Source organism: Epinephelus lanceolatus, chromosome 11 (assembly GCF_041903045.1).
Source record: "Epinephelus lanceolatus isolate andai-2023 chromosome 11, ASM4190304v1, whole genome shotgun sequence".
Taxonomy (NCBI): Eukaryota; Metazoa; Chordata; class Actinopteri; order Perciformes; family Serranidae; genus Epinephelus; species Epinephelus lanceolatus.
Window position 1 is genome coordinate 12,633,273 of NC_135744.1, and position 17,269 is coordinate 12,650,541.

Sequence of the window (17,269 nt, forward strand, 5' to 3'; positions counted from 1 at the left end):
AGTCAGTGTGACGCTGTTCCACTCAAACACGTCAAACACTGTGTTTTCTCCCAGCTTTGCAGCAGCATATGACATGTGTTTGCTGTGTCTGTTGGGAGTATTGAGGTGAAAAATAATATATCCATGAAGAAAAGCCAGTGAATCAGTGAGCCATCAGTGCAGCACAAAGCACACATTACATAACTACACAGATTTTTAAACCTTTGCTGTCAAGTTCTCTGAGAATTAAAAAAAAGGACCTTCAGTGCACCACAGTTTCAACCTGAAGTCTATTCGCCCAATTAACACAAAACATTTTCAATCTGACATCTTGTGGTTTATAACTCTGCAGATGTTTTTACTTTCATTTGTGAAAGTTTGGAGATATTTGTCTTTGAAATTTCTGCCTCCTCACCAACACAATAAAGCCAGACTAAATTTAATTTGTGGTACAACAAAAGATGACATTCTAAAATAAAACAGAAACATCCCACAATGTCACAATGACACTGCTACTTTGGGTAATCCACAGACACACTGTCAACAAGTTTTACTAGTGGAAATACTGAAGAGAGTCCCAAGTATCTCCAAACGGATATTGACAATAAAATCTTTTTTTAAAGGCAAAAAATGTCCAAATCCAGTTTCTGAAATGTGAATATATTCATACTTTTCTATTACAGTTAATTGAATAACTGTGTTATGGACAGTTGATTGGACAAAAGACGATATTTGAGAATATTAATGAGAAAAATCACTCCTTGCGACTAAATGACAAAATAATTAGTATATTAATCATCAATAATGAAACCAATCATTTAAACCCGACATTCATCTCTGCTGTACTGGTGTGGAGGCAGAAATCTCCAAACCTGGACAAATAAAAACTATCTGCATCGATAGATACCACCACAGGGAAGTCATTTGGGTGAACTATCCCTTTAAAAAGATGTCTTTACTCCGTTTTTAGCACTAAATACAAACCAGATATTGGACATGTTAACTTGTCACAGCAGGAAAAGCACAGGTGTGTGTAATAACATTAATGATGGCTGAGTTCCATTTAGCTGCATCAGTGTCACACCAGCCCCTTTCACACTGCCTCTTCAAGGAGGGAATGTCACACCGTAATGCTGATTTGCCGTTCTGTATAAAAGGTACAACCACAGAATTGGGGGTGTGTGTGTATGTGTATGTATGTGTGTATGTGTGTGTGTGTGTGTGTGTGTCAGAGTTGTGTTGCCTTTAAGCCGGCATCGGAAGTATTAACAGCACTGAAACAATGTCTGATGTCAGCTAGCAGGGCAAGATCATGGGCAGCAGAGGTGTGACGTTTTGATGATGTGTTCAACCCACTGTGGGAGATTTAAAAAGTAGCGGTAGCAGTTAGCAGCTAACTCAATTAAGACTAGCAGCATCCAAAAAATTCCAACAATGAGGTCCAGGAGCTCCTTACCCTCCGAGCAGAAGACAAGATAAGCCGCCATATAACAGACGGTAGATAATTGTTACTGCCATGTTGTGTCACTGTAATCGTGTATAAAACGCTGCTGACGTCTATATGTCACACTAGAGGCCAGCGTTGTTGTTACATGTCGCACCTCTTTAGATTCCATGATGCCAGCATGCTCTCTTAAAATCACACCCTAGAGCGACATGATGCTGCCATTATTTGGTTCTGTGTAAAACTGTGAAGGAGGCATGAAGACGGGACTCGTAGCGGCTCCATAGTGCCATCTCTGTGTAAAAAGGGCAACTGTCACGGCTTACTGGGACACTTCAATAGAACAGAGGCATCATTAATGTTATTAGTAACACCTGTGATTTTCCTGCAACGACAAGTCAAAATGTCAGCTGTTATATTTCAGGTATTTTGTTTGACGGCTGTTTTGGCGTCACTGACTCAGGTGCAACTTATCTCTACGTTTCCAACTGAAGAGAGCACTACTCTTTGATAGCAGTCTTTATGCTAAGCTAAGATAAGCTAAGCTAAGCAGCTGAATTCTCATCAAACTCTCCAACAGAAAGCAGATATTTCCCAAAAATGTCAAACTGCTCCTTTAAATGAAAACAATGGCTGCATTGTGAGTTGTGTATAAACTGTAGTGAGGCAGCTCTCTGTGGGTGGAAGCCTTGGAGCATGCTGCACTTTAGTCAGTGATGTTCAAGCAGCAGTCGCTGTCGTTGTTACGGAGTCAGATCTGCAGCATGTTTCAAAGTTTCAGCCCACAGACATCATCAGAGCAGCGGCAGCAGTTTTATAAGCCGTGTGATTCAGTGATCATTCAACCTTTGCAAATGTCACATAAAGACAGACATGGTGGTTGCTGCTGCCGCTGTTATTAAGAGACATTTACATAAATTACCAGAAACGAGCTCTAAACGAGGTTCACCTCAGGAAAATAAAAAGCTGCGGTGTCACTAGAAGTCAGTGTTTGAGGAGTGAATAAAGTCTGTTTGGCACCGACGCTCGGAGGTGCAGGGACACGGGTGAAGGAAGTCGAGTAGGTGTGGAGACTAAAGCTCAGACAGGCTGAACTAAACATCAACAGCAAGCCGTTATAAAACACTAAGCTCTTATGACAGGCTGCAGGTTATGTACAGTTTCTCCTCAGGCTCCTGCAAATATCTTGTAGACTTGATTTACAAAAGCATTTATACACGGAGAAGGTGTGCAGACTTGTGCTGAATAAAGTGAAGTAAAGTGACTAAATGCCCTGTAGCTCAGGTAAAATGTGATGGTTCAGGTTTGCAAAATAAAAGTACACCAACAGTTTTTATGCCTTAAAGATTTTTAGAGATTCAGTCAGTGCACAAACAGCTGTGGCTGTTGTGTTTTCCTCTCAAGTGTTTACTAAACTGACCATGAAAGAACTGAAAGTACATTTATCCCTTTAAAATGACGACCAAGAAACGCATCAGGGTTAAAACACGAGGTCAAAAAATATGGTGAAAGCCCAGTTTTAGCTCTTACAGCTCCACTGTGTTCACATAAAATTAATGACACTCATGTTACGTGGTCACCCACCACCACAACCACCCCAATTACTGGCCGTCATTACCAGTGTTTCCAAATCTGAAAATATTCAAGACACAAAGAGAAATCTGTTTCTGGACAAGCAGGCGAGTCTTTGCATCGTCTTCATTTCGGCTTCATGCATAACGAGCAGTTTCTACTCTATAGATGTGTGTAACGAGCGATGTGTGTGTCGTCTCCGGGACATTATTGCATCGCCGTGCGGCCATTTCAGGATAAAGCAGCGGGTTTCAGAGGGAATCACCTGTCAGCAGGCAGACTCATGTCATCAGACAGAAGCTGCTCTCCTGGAGGAAGGAAGAGGAGGAAGAACTCATGGACAAAAATCCACATGTTGTAAGGTGGTTGATACAAGACATGTAAAACACCTGCTATTACATCATTTCACCTCTTCAGGTGAAACGTAAGGTTTCTGTTATCACAAGACAAATTGCTGATGCTGTAGTGTTGGTGAAAGAAACTGTGACGGACAACAATGTGAGGTCACATATATTTTTAGACGTGTGACAATTTTGGACCAAAAAAAAAAAAAAAAACGGACTCAGTGTTCAGAGGCCTTAAGACGCTGCAGCTCTAAGGGCCTGTACACATGCAGCATTATTTTGCACCCTCAAATTCATTGTTTCCAATGTAGACATGTGAAATGTGCGCTCAAAAGCCCGAGTGACAGTGTCACAGCACACCTGTTTCTCAGGGCTCAACAGCTGCGCCGTGAATAAACAAGTTCAAAGTTCAACTTTTGGAATGCAGTCAGTCTATAAGTCTATGATAAGCCAGAGCTTTATTTGCAGACAATATTAAAGGGTTAATACACACTAAACAACAGCTGGAAGAAGATCAGCTCCTAACTCGGGATGTCTGGTAAGTAGGCCATGACACTGAGGTGGTTATGGTTGCTCAGCAACTCCAGATGCAAGTTGATCACAAGAGTAGCACCCATCACTTGACTTCACATTTTCCAGGTGGTTAAATGTGACCTGGTTTTAAATGAGTGTCACAGAACACTCCAAGATTTCACCATGTTTGTCTGACATATGTCATGTTTTGTCTGGGACAGCCCAAAATATCAGAGAGGGGCTTTGACCACTGCTGTGTGTGCGTGTGTGTTGTCATGGACGCTGTGTGTGTTGGTTACCTGTGCAGGGAGGAGTCTGGTTGTCATAGTGAGAGTTGTTGCTCTGCAGAGCCTCGTCCTCAGTATCACTGTCACTGCTTGTTGCTGCCACCAGGACAGACGGCGACTGATCTACGGATGGGACAAGAAGACGAGACGGGATGAGGCCATCAGACCTTTGCATTTTATTTAAACGTGTTTGAGCAATTTAAGTTTAAGCACAAAACAGAATAACAGATTTAGAACCAAAAAAGCTTGGCAATAGTTTGGCACTCAACTATCCTCAGTGGACTCATGTCCTGCACAACACAGATTTACAGTTTCCTCTCAGATTCTCTTTTCCCCAAAACAAATGCGTACTTTAAATTTGAACACACATAAGACTGCATAAAATCAAGATAATATAAGATATGAAATGTGTCAGTAGAGGTCAAGAAGCCACAGGTTTATACAACAGATTGCAAGATGAGCAACTTAAAGCAAAAGTTTGACATTTTGGGAGAAACAATTATTTGCTTTCATGCACAGAGCTAGATGAGAAAATCAATATGGCTCTAATCTCTGTCCATTTGATATAAGGTGTTAGCCAGCAGCCAGTTGGCTTAGCTTGTGCTTGACTACTTCTTGGCTCTGGGCAACGAACGGACACTTCAGGAAAGAACAGGTCCCAGCCAAGAAAAAGTCAAGTACATAACTGGGATCATAAAACAGCAAATTAAGTGTTTGTAAATATTAAACAAACAAGATATAACGTGTTAGTTAGGGAGCTTCAGAGGTACTGGTAGGTTGACTTCATTTTTGTTGGACAGAGCCAGGCTAGCTGTTTCCCCTTGTTTCCAGTCTTTGTGCTAAGCTAACTGATCATTCCTGCTGCACATGCTAAACAAACACAAACACATGAACACGGGTAGACATACCCTCATTTGACTGTGGCTGTGCAGAGGGTCCCTCCAGTAGGGAATGATGGGAGTTTCCTGAGTTTTCAGATTCACACTCCAACATGGCCGCCCTGTAGACAGAACAAAATGGAAGTCTTTATGAGAGGCAGAGAAGACAAATAGAGACAAGATAAGTTCTCTGTTGTCGTTTGAGTAACAAACTGTGCGTGCTGAGGCTTTGAGACACACCCCAGGGTCCTACTGCCGCAGTTTTTGCTGGCAGTCATGTAGCTTGGTCCTCCCAAGGAGAAGATGTCGTCCCTGGGCCCTGAGGGCCCATACAGCTGCTGCTCCGACGAGTACTGCTGCTTGGAGGTGGAGGGCTGCTCTGACGAGGAGCTGCCGAGAGACACAAGGGGGCCCTGGGTGCCGTCAGCCTTCAGTACTCCTGGAGCAGAGACAGGAGCAGAGTTACATTGCTGAGAAACAATGGACTAGTTTTGTGTTGTTTTTCAGTGCAAGCGGGTGTTGAGACCTACCAGCCTAAAGATGCTGTATTTAACTCTGGAGAAAGATAGTTGATTGTTGAGTCTCATTCCCAGGTCTTTAAATACAGACACTTTGGGTGTTGGTCTGAACCACCAACCCAAAGCATTAGTATTTGACAACCTGAGACCCAACAATCGACCATCTTTCTTCAGAGTTACAAACAGCACTTTTAATTGATTTGTCTCATACACAGTTAGAAAACTAGAAGCAGAAACATCATCATGACTTACAATGAACATTGCTGCAGACTTTCTGGACAAGTAAACTGTTTGCGAACAAGCTCACTACATATGCAGAATTTGATTAACTAACTCCTGACCTTCTGCACCTCCCAGCACCTCTTTAAGATGCAGGCTGAGCTCTGTGGCCACATCGGCTCCTCTTAAGTCCTTCTCCATCTCCTCTGGACTCCTCCTCTTCACCACCAGAGAGCTGCTGCTGCTGCTGCTGTCCAGGACAGGAGACAGAGATTTCCTGGCTGCACACAGAGCAAACATAGATAAAATTATCTCAGATCTGTGGACCCTGCAGAATCACATCACAATCATCACAAAACTAGAATTGCTGCTTTGTGGTTGTATGTCTCCACGAACCAGTCAAGTTTATCTTACATATTATATCCACGTCTGTGAAAACATGGATGCTTCACACACATCTTCCTCCCAACAGCACAGCAGATCTATACAATCAGCACACTTTCAAGATTAGAGTGACCAACTCAGTATCTGACCAAATGTCTCCCCTTCTGTTCCTGAGATATGATATGTTAAACATAATTGACCTTTCGCTAAGCCCCGCCTCTTTGTGATGGTGCACCAAGCTGTCGCAGTAAGCATGGAGCCCACACTGTAACTAACTGCACTCCCTGAAGAAATATGATCATATTTTTGGAAAAATTAAAGAGTGATTCCAGAGAGAAGCAGAAGGATATATCCAGGATGTCAAACTGACTCAGCAGCAACAACAGGTTAAAAAGACAAAGATAGTTAGAAGCTAAAGCCAAACTATAGGCTACAGATCACAGTGTAAAAGTGAACCACCACATCACTGCTGATCGCCACAGAACACAACGAACATAACGGAAAACTTTGCTGATACTGAACCAGTTATGTGGCATCACCAGACGGAAGCGGATCTGCGGGGGAAGTCAAACAATGTTCATCTGTTCACACTGTGATGACACAGCTGGTTGACGTTTTTCCAAACAACTTTTTATGTCGGGGCTTCAGGACACTTGGATCACTATGGACGAGCAGTATGGAGATATTTTGTGGTTTCCATTATGTGTTTTTGGACGTTTGAATCTGGGGCACTGTAAGCCTCCATTAGGTGGAGTTGTGTTGCTACCCCCTCTCCCCTGGGATCTCCTCAAGTAATATGAGGACCCTAAAACTTCACCTGAGCCTCCCTTGGCATATGGGTGAGTAGATAATGGCTGAATTTTCATTTTTGGGTGCACTATCCCTTTAAACTATGACTAAGGAGAAATGTGGACTCTGTGGCTGCACCAGGTGGGAACACCTGCTTTAAACTAGCCTCCAGAGCCACCTGGGACTTATTTTTACACTGTGAGAAATTAGTCTGAACTGAGAGCTGACTTCTGTTATAAACTCCTGTAATATGCAAAATGTGTCAAAATTGACAGGAGCAGCAAATACTGACCTTCAATTTTCGCTTTGACAAAAAACAAACCATCATTATTTGAAACGGAAGATCGGCCAGTTACCTTATTTCAGTTGCAACAGTGAGGCAGGTTTCACAGAGCTTTTGTGTTAAGTTTGATTTCAGTGACTCACACAGTCTGACAAAAACCAAAGTTATTTATACATATTTTTGATTTCCAAATCAGCAGTGTATCATTCCTCACCAGGGCGGCAGGGCCTGGACCGAGCTGTGGCTGCTCTCCCCAGCAGGTCCAGCTCACCGGGCTTACGACAAGCTGTCAATTCTGAGTCAGCGTGGTGAGAGGGCACCTCCTCCACACTGAAGCCCCCTGAGGGCCCAGGCCTGGGCTCTCCAGTCCCCCGAGCCTCCAGCACTTGACTCTTGACATCAGACATCTTGCTGCGAACCTCAGCCATCTGAGCCTTGAGGCGGATCAGGACCCCCGAGTCTGGAGCCGATCGACGCACCACCTGAGGCCGCCGCTCTCGGTCTTTCCTGGAGTGAGGATGAGCTGGAAGAAGAGCAGGAGGCGGAGGAGTGGAATTGAGAAGTGAATAAAATAAATCCTTTAAAAAAAAAAGCTGACACTTTATATTCAAACAATCTGTCTCTGTGGTCGCTTCAGTTTCAGAGAGGGTGATTTCATTTCATCTTAGCCACATCTAGACCGGGTTTAAAACACTCGCCACACTGGAAAGTAGCCATCACTAATATCAGAGATAGTTTTAATCACAGAAGAAAAATGAAATGAGAAATGTATTAATCTTTTATCAAATGTAATGTTACAGCGTCCCTTCAAAAGATGAACCTCTGTCAGCTGTGGCTGCTGTAGAGCTGTGACCATCCAGAGGGATTCTGCTGTGGGTCACAGAATTGATTCTCATTTAAGCTGGATTGATTTGCTGTGATTTGTGAGAGTGCACAGTGTGTTTACAGACCTTGGCTGTGCAGCAGAGACACAGGAGGCCGAGGCTGGAGGCCCCACAGAGACTCCACGCTGCTGCGCTCTTTCAGGTCCAGCAGCTGGATCAGGATGACTGGGTCGATCTCCAGGAGGCTGCTGCTGCCTGGACCAACAGCACCAGCAGCACCAACTCCGCTACCACTGGCACTGCGACCGGCAGCAGCACTGCGGTGTAAGGAACGCACACTGGAACTGGATCCACCTGCAGAAGACAGAGTTTACATGGTTCAGATATTTTCTTCAGGCTTATAGCTTGTAATAATCTAAAGCAAAAGGAGTAATGTCTTTCATATAAAAAGGCAGTGGCGGTGAAGACGGTGTTGCACGAGATATAGGGCTGCACAATTTATCGAATATTGAACCTGATCATGATTTTGGCCTCCCACAATTAAATGGACAGATTGACAACGATATTAACGGTTAAAAAATGTGCTCCTCTCATAGAAAACTCTGCTGTGTATCAGATGAAGAGCTTCCTACAGATATGGCAGCTGTAGAGGCTGCTGTAGAAGAGTAACATATAACAGCAACAGACGTGCAAAATAAAAATCAAATGTCTGGAGCAGAAGGCGAAAACCTCCCTCAAAACGGATCATCATTAGTTGAAGTATTTCAGACTTCTTGTTTTGGATCAGAAAATCATAAGCACAGATAAACTTATGAAAGAAAAGGGGTGGGCTCACAATAGGGTGTTATGTTTGAGCCGGCCATCTCAAGGATGCCGCACAGTGTCGGAGATGCACTGATTTGTGAAACTGAAATGAAATTGCTTCATTCAGTTTTTAGCAATTTTACTCATCTGGTCCATTTGTTTCGGAGAAGGAGAGATTCTGCTCCCGATAAAAAACTCCTGAACAATATACTGAAGGGACTGTAGTCATGAGAAGTTTTAGCTGGCTGCAATCTGCAAACCTCACTGCTAGGTGCCACTTAAGCCTAGTTCACATTACATGATTTTCATCACAATTTTGACGTCGCAGAGGATCTTGAGAGCCACCTTGGGTCGGAGGTGAGTTGGGAGATAGTCTGCCACAACGAGTCCTCATGTGTGAACAAGCCTACGAGCAAGTCGCCCCCTCGTCTGTGATTGGGACTGGATATCTGGCATGCTAGAAAACTGTGACACGACTGACAAAGAGCATCAGCCAATGAGAGGTGGGATACGTCCCACATCAGCATGCAGGAGGACGGAAGAAATGTGATGAGGACAAGCCGCAGGGTTGCCAGGTCTGCACATTAGCTGTGACTTTGGGCTTGTTTTTTTTAAGGTCGCTTACAGTCCTGGGCTGCGTTTTTTTGGGCTGGTTTCTAAAGTGGAGTTGCTTACTTGGGCTTGCTCTCTATACATCACCTTCCTCTATATATTCTTCTTTTGGGCTTGTTTCCATAGCCCTGATTACTTGGTTCTCTCCCAAGATCGGGCAACACTGAGTCAAGCTGGCAAGCAACAACAACAATGGTGGCGTCCACAGGATCACGGGGAGCGCGTTGTGTTTGGACCCAGGCCCTGACGGCAGATCTGATTCAACACTGGGAAGAATATCCATGCCTTTACGATGTCACCGTGTTATCTGGGGCTCTGTCAGCGAGGGCTCGGTGGAGAAATCTTGTGGTGTGCACACACAGGTCGTAACGCAGTTGGTGAGACTCCCGATGACAGCAACACACGTCGCCAGGTATGAACACTCAAAAGATTACGATAGTCTCTGCGACGCAAAATCAGGGTGAAAATCGTGTAATGTGAACTAGGCTTAAATCCTGCTGAAATCTTACACACTTCACTTTTAAGTAGCAGGAATGTAGTACAATGTAAAACTGAAAGCAGTGATCTGTTTATAAAATTTGGGGGGAAATTATCATGTCTCTAGGAGATAAACTGTGATCAAGGACCAGTCTTACTTTGATGCAAAGATCTGTACATTAGAAGGAATGTAGAAAAATATGGAAGTGAAAGCAGTGATCTCTATCTCTATTTAGATGTGGCGGTGCAATAACATAAATTTTATCCCCACAATCAATAAATAATTGTGATCACAATGTTGATCAAAATAGTTCTGATTATCATTTTACTGCTCGCCCAATGTCAGCTGGGATAGTCAGCCTATATTCTCATTAGTTTTCAGCACAGGTCTTTCAAGAAAAAAAATCTTCTGTATCAAAACCTAAAACTGTAGGTTGGCTTTACGAGGCTAAACTTTATTGTTAAAATAGCAACAGAGCAAAACTGATAATAAACAAAAATCACGACACTGTGGGACGTAAAGAATGTGCAGCAACGTTGTGCTGAGTTCGACTCTGACATACACACACACAACCCCCACACACGTGCACATACAGACACCAAGTGCTTCTATATCGGCACGCTGCAAGGTGTTACAGTGCACCAACAATGACTCATGCTCTCCATGCCTTTCAACACCAACACAGTCAAACACAGCGAAGGAGCTGCTCTGAAGCCCACTATCGTATCACTATGTTCTGCTTGTACAGCTGCCAAACAACACAAATAGATTTGACTCCGTAAAGTAGTGGCTGAAGCTTTTATTTGCATCAACTGAAGAGAGAGTGAGGGCTTTATTTGAGGAAGGACATTAAATATTTGATGGCTGCAGCTTCACAAACGTCAGGATTTGTAGCTTTTCTCTGTCTGGATATCTCTGGGTTTTGCAAAATCTTCAAGAGAACATATTTCTGATTTCACAGACCAAATGATTAACTGAGAAATAATCTATAGTAATGTCATGTAATCTATGTTTGCACCAGTGCTGCTCAAACCGTAGTCAAAGTTTGTAGTTTTGTCAATGTCTCCAAAAAATATACAACATGAATGCTGTACTAAATAAAGCCAGTACAGCCAGTAATAAAAATATTAGATATTAGGGATGTAATGATACCAGAAACTCACGATACAATATTATCACGATAAAGAGTCCATGATACGATATATATCAAGATATTTATACAAGGGAGAAAAAAAAGAGAAAATTTATTGTTAAAAATAGCTATTTTATTCAAAAATAGTGCATGTAGTACTTAGCCAGCCTGGTCAACAGTAGATCTGATTCTCAGAACATATCTTAAGTTAAAGATGCCTCTGGGCAGGTGAAAATGGATAGCAATGGCATAAATAAGGTTTTTACAGAATTCTATGAAAAGTTATATACGAGTGAGCAGCCAGCAGAGGTCTCTAGACTCATGGAGGGCTTTTTCTCCAATCTCAACCTGCCCAAGCCTAGTGACCAACAAAAGACAGTACTGAATGGACCTATAACACTGGAAGAAGTAACTGAAGCAGTTGGTGTTTTACAATCAGGAAAGGCTCCGGGTCCTGATGGCTTAAGCTCGAATTTTTATAAACGTTTTAAGCTGCTATTGGTGAAACCTTTACTTGCCATGTTTAATCACTCCTTTGAGAAGAGAGCTCTTTCCAAAACGCTTACAGAAGTGAACATTAGCCTGATTCTTAAGAAGGATAAACCAGTGGATGTGTGTTCATCCTACCGACCTATCAGTCTACTAAATTTAGATTTCAAGATTTTATCTAAAATACTAGCCTTAAGACTAGAGAAAATCCTTCCATTTATCATTAATAATGACCAGGCAGGGTTTATTACTGGAAGGAACTCATGTAATAATGTTAGAAGGTTACTCAACATTATTCAGCTGTGTCAGCAAAATAATCTTAAAGGTATGGTAGTGTCATTGGATGCAGAAAAAGCATTCGACTGTATAGAATGGGATTTCTTGTTTTTCACACTCAAGGAATTTGATTTAGGTAAAGAATTTATTGAATGGGTCAAGTTACTTTATCATAATCCACTAGGGGCTGTTATCACCAATGGTAAATGCTCTGGGGAGGGGCACGTGTCAAGGGTGCCCCTTATCACCTTTGTTATTTGCGATCGCAATCGAGCCACTGGCAGAAGCCATTAGGACCCACTCTACTATTCATGGTATATTGATTAATCACAGACAATATAAGATTTCCTTGTATGCTGATGATGTTTTATTGTTTATCACGCAACCGGAAATATCTATTATGTCAGTCCTTCCTGTTATTAATGAGTTTAGTAAATTTTCGGGTTACAAAATAAATTTTAGTAAGTCAGAGGCCATGCCATTGGGTCAGGTGCACTACTCCCTTCCCCCCGGCTTATCACCCTTCAGGTGGGCAACAGAAGGTTTTGTTTATCTAGGTATTTTTATAACTCCTCTGCTGCAAAGGATGTTTAAAGCAAATTCACAATGACCTAGAGAGGTGGTCTTCCTTACCACTCTCGATGCTGGGAAGAATCTCTTTGATTAAGATGAATATTTTACCTCGATTGCTCTACAAATTTCAAATGATTCTGGTCCTACTAAATAATAATACTATCAAGACGGTGAATGGTTGGTTTAGGTCATTTATATGGAACTGCAAAAGACCACGACTTAAATTAGCCAAATTGCAATTGCCACTGGGTCAGGGAGGATTGGCAATTCCCAACATTAGACTGTATCAAGTGGCTTCTCAATTTCGATATATAGTAGACTGGGTACGGAATGATCCAGACTCTGTTTGGCTTGATATTGAAGCATACAACTTAGGTAAACCGTTACAATTAGCTAGTCTCCCATTTATCCTGATTCAGTATAAACTAGAGATTGCAGATGGTAATTTCATTGTGAAATCCACACTAAAAGCTTGGGACATGATTAAGAAATGGGGAAAAAAGAACTGATGTTTTATCTCCAATTACTCCAATACAAAGAAATACAGATTTTCTCCCAGGGATGACAGATAATGGGTTTGCTCTGTGGAAAAGTGCTGGTATCACAACTTTGAAAGACTTATTTGAAGGGGACAGAATGATGTCATTTGACCAATTAAGATTGAAATACAAACTATCACACACACATTTTTTTTAGATTCCTACAAGTCAGGAGCTTTATACAGAATCCAATTCGGCATAAATTTACTCTGGTAATGTCACCAACTGAACAACTACTGTACAAAATACATAGCAATAAGGCTATAGTAAGATGATGCTATGAGGCCTTTTATAAGTCCAATAAGGCTAACATTACAATTATGCAAACATGGGCTCAGGACCTTGGGGTGATAATAGACGAAGCTATGGAGGCGGACATATGGGAGCATGCTAACAACATATCCATAGGTAATAGAGCAAAGGAATCACAATTTAAATTACTGCATCGCCTTCAGATATCACCTGAACTGAGACATAAGATGGACCCAAATATATCAGCTCTATGTATGAAGTGTAATAAGGAAGTTGGTAGCTTTATACATACTGTGTGGACCTGTGTGCATATCCAGGATTTCTGGGTAGAAGTGACTTTGAAATTAGATTTGGTTTTTAATAAGGAGTTGGACCTGGACCCAGTATATTTGTTGTTGGGATTACCACACCCACGAATAAAAGGATCTCATTGTCAGAAACTGTGGAATGTTTTAACATATGCTGCATGTAAAATTATATTGCTGAAATGGATTTCAAATAAGCCACCTACAGTTTTAGATTGGCATAAGGTAATATTTGACCTTTTACCCATGGAATATCTGACATACTGGTCCAGAGGGAAAATTGGTTTATTTTACCATATATGGACCCCATTTCTCGATTATGCAGGACCTAGAATATCTAACATATTTTGGAAGGTGCTTCTCAGACCAGGGAATAACAGTTGAATGTTAAAGGACAGGTGTTGCTGTCTGTTTTACTATTTTTATTTGTTAGTTTATTTTCTATATCATTTCTTAATTATTGTAATGTATACTATACTTCAACTACAGCTGTCTGTTGATGGAACACAAATTGAACAAGTAAACAAGACCAAGTTACTTGGAATAATCTTGGATAATAAACTTTCATGGTCAGAACATATTGATCACATTATGAAGAAAATGGGTAAAAGTATTGTCGTGACAAGGAAATGTTCTAAGTTTGTTGAATCAGATACTCTGAATCAAGTAATCAAGGCTTTAGTGTTGTCCCATCTGGATTATTGCCCGATTATTTGGTCATCTGCAGCCACTAAAGATATTAGAAAACTTCAAATTGCACAGAACAAAGCAGCTAGAGTTGCTCTCAATTGTTCACTGCATGCAAATATCTTAAAAATGCACCAGAATTTATCATGGCTTCTGGTTGAAAATAGACTAAAATTAAATCTTCTAACTTTTATTAGAAATTTGATTAACGATAAAAAACCACAATGTTTCTGAGATCAGATAGTGTTTACCAGAAATGTAAACAAATATGCAACCAGACAATCAAGATATGATAACTTACTTACACCTAAACCAAGGACAAACTTTTTAAAACATACTGTAATGTACAGAGCCATTATAAGATGGAACACATTACCCAATAACATCAAAAATATTAATTCAAAACAAATTTTTAAAAAGGTAGTAATAGACTATTTAAATAAATTGTAAATTTAATGAATAAGAAATATAACGCAGAATAATTATTGTAGGAATTATTCGTGGGTTGAACTGTTCTGGTAATGTAATGTGATGTCTGGTGTATTCTTTGTACCTAATCATGTAGTTTTAGACTAGACTGTTTGCTTAAAGTGCAATAACAAAGTCATGTCAATTAAAACTATAGTGACAGAATATGAAAATGGAAACATTCAGTATTTTTTAACCTCCTCTGAACAAAAGTAGTGTAGTACTATTACTAGAAAGTCATCTGAATCACATCAAATTATGAGGATAGAGTAGTCTTAATATTCATCAAATATACAGAACTTAGAACAATCAGACCCTGCAACAACAACAAAATTGACAAATTAGAAATTATGTAAACTCAGTAACACACAATCCCACACTCACAGATACACAGAGAGACACAGAGAAAGAGAGAGAGAGAGGGAGAGACAGAGAGAGGTGGGTGGGGATGTGTGTAAAAGAAAACCAAAATAAATAAAGCCCAGCCATTTCCCTGAAAGTCACAGAAAAACTCAAAAACACACATTCACTCAGTTTGTTCACGCCAGGTTGACAATCTTGACATCAAGGAGATCCTAACACTTTCTCAGAACAGCAGATGAGGAGAGGAAAGCTCTGGTCCTGCGCTTTCATGTGATATGCGTGGCATTTCTGTGCGACCCTGCATTCGTGAGTAATCCATCCAAGAGTAATGTGTGTGCAAAGCTCTGTTATACATTATTTTAGTGTAAATTTATCATTTTTTTTCGCTGTGAAAACATTGGACTACCGACAAGTGCTTGGTCTTGTCGGAAGCCACAATTCCACTGTTTCACGTGATAAGTGTGGCTTCTCACTATGATGAACTGTCGTGGAGAAAATCAATAGAGAAGAACAATTAATCTCCTTACTTTTATGCGCTGTTTCCTGCAGTCACGCACAGGTCAGAGTCGGAGGCTGAGAGGCTGAGAGGCTGAGCTGCACGAGTCTGCTCTCACCTGCGCGCGCAGTTGCATGCAAAGGATTATGGGGATTGTAGTCGCACAGTCATATTACCGGCTCTGTAGGAGAACGCAACTATATAACTACCGTGGCATTCCCACGACGGTATCGAGAATTTATTTTATCGCAACACCGCGAAATCCCACATATGCCTATTAGATATATACAGTGTTTGAATTATACCTGTGGCTCCAGCCAAGTCATCAGGAAGCTCTCCTTCTTCTGTCTCCAGGTTCCCAATGAAGTCTACATCATTCTCTCCCGACCTATAAAAGTATACATCAACAACAACAACAAAAAACACAATAATTGGCTAAGTACGCAAATGTTAAATTAACATTTCAGAACATTTATTTCCTCCCTCTCTGCCACAGCTTGGCAAGAAAACTGAGGATTTTACGTTCTAACCACTGTTATACATTATTCTTTGTAAAGAGTTATGTCATGCATGTATGATTTCTTGAACTTCAACAATATGTTACATTAAGAGATGGAGAGAAGTTCTACTCACATGGTCTCCTCATCTATGTCGTTCTCCTCTGTGTTGCTGGTGGCTGTGGAGCTCCCCGAGGTGCTGCTGCCGTCCAGCGGGTTCACCTCCTCCTCCGTCAGACAGTCCACCTCTAAGTCTCCGTCCGACAGCTCCTGAACAACACAATGAAGCTAAGCTCGGGATGTAGCAGTAGACAAAGCCAGATTTCATCAAGAGTGACTTCTCCCAGTCTAATAATAAGAACGCCAACCAGTGGTTGTAACATGCTTTGTTCACAATCTATGCTGCAGTGATGCACTGTGACACTATAGTACCAAGCTACATCACAGTTGGGAGGGGTCGCGATTACAACAGACCACACCCTGCATCAGTCAGAGGTTCAACAGAACTTTTGGCCTTTAAGCCAGTGTAGCTACTATTTTCCTCTTTCCAAAATCTAATATGGACTTACTCTTTAAAGACTGTTTAAATTTCCTGAGCACTGGGGATGTTTGGAGCCAATTCATAGGATGAGGATCTGCAAACGAAGACTGTTTTTTCAATCAATCAATGTCAGCCAAAAACAATCCCATTGTTTGTTGATTAGGACGTGCAATTTGGTTAAACCTTCCATTAGAACATGTCACTGTGCTCAATTAAAACACTGGAGCTACTTCTGTCTCATAGATTTGCAACTGAGATCAGGACCCTTTAATGACGAGATGAAGAAAGGAAAACTTTCTTAAAACTATGAGTAAATGTCTCCATTTCTATTTTTGGAGACCATACAAATCATGTTCCCAACCTCTGTCTACTGCTACTCTACAAACACTTTAAAGCAGTGGTTACCAACAAGTGGGTTGCGGTCCAAAAGTGGGTCGCAGGCCCATTTTTAATTGCCCGCAAGTGACTCACAAACGTGTCAGGTTTGTAAAAAATACACTTGTTTTTAAGGTACAGTGAATTTCTGGCACAGAGCTTTTATTTTGAAGTGCTGTCTCCTGCTGCAAACTAGCTAGAATTCAGGACCCCGTGGCTAGACGAGTTGGGAAACACTGCTTTAAAGGACCATTAATGCAAAGCTTTGATGGATACATTGATGGAGAGTACAGTATGTTACAATCTCCAAGATATACATTAAATATGGGATCAGACTGTATTGGCAGT

At 41.4% G+C, this 17,269-nt stretch overlaps 1 protein-coding gene across 1 annotated transcript in view; it reads right to left on the reverse strand.

The window, feature by feature from the left end:
* Positions 1–2,418: 2,418 nt before the first annotated feature.
* trim37 (tripartite motif containing 37) overlaps positions 2,419–17,269 on the reverse strand; it is a 45,938-nt gene continuing 31,087 nt past the window's right edge. Inside the window, exons 17-25 of the mRNA XM_033648661.2 lie at positions 16,142–16,275; positions 15,814–15,896; positions 8,161–8,388; positions 7,425–7,733; positions 5,877–6,035; positions 5,258–5,456; positions 5,048–5,139; positions 4,152–4,262; positions 2,419–3,303 (exon numbers count right to left, since the gene is read on the reverse strand). Coding sequence (XP_033504552.1) covers positions 3,257–3,303; positions 4,152–4,262; positions 5,048–5,139; positions 5,258–5,456; positions 5,877–6,035; positions 7,425–7,733; positions 8,161–8,388; positions 15,814–15,896; positions 16,142–16,275 — 1,362 coding nt within the window. The 3' untranslated portion in view covers positions 2,419–3,256. The remainder of the gene's footprint in view (positions 3,304–4,151; positions 4,263–5,047; positions 5,140–5,257; positions 5,457–5,876; positions 6,036–7,424; positions 7,734–8,160; positions 8,389–15,813; positions 15,897–16,141; positions 16,276–17,269) is intronic.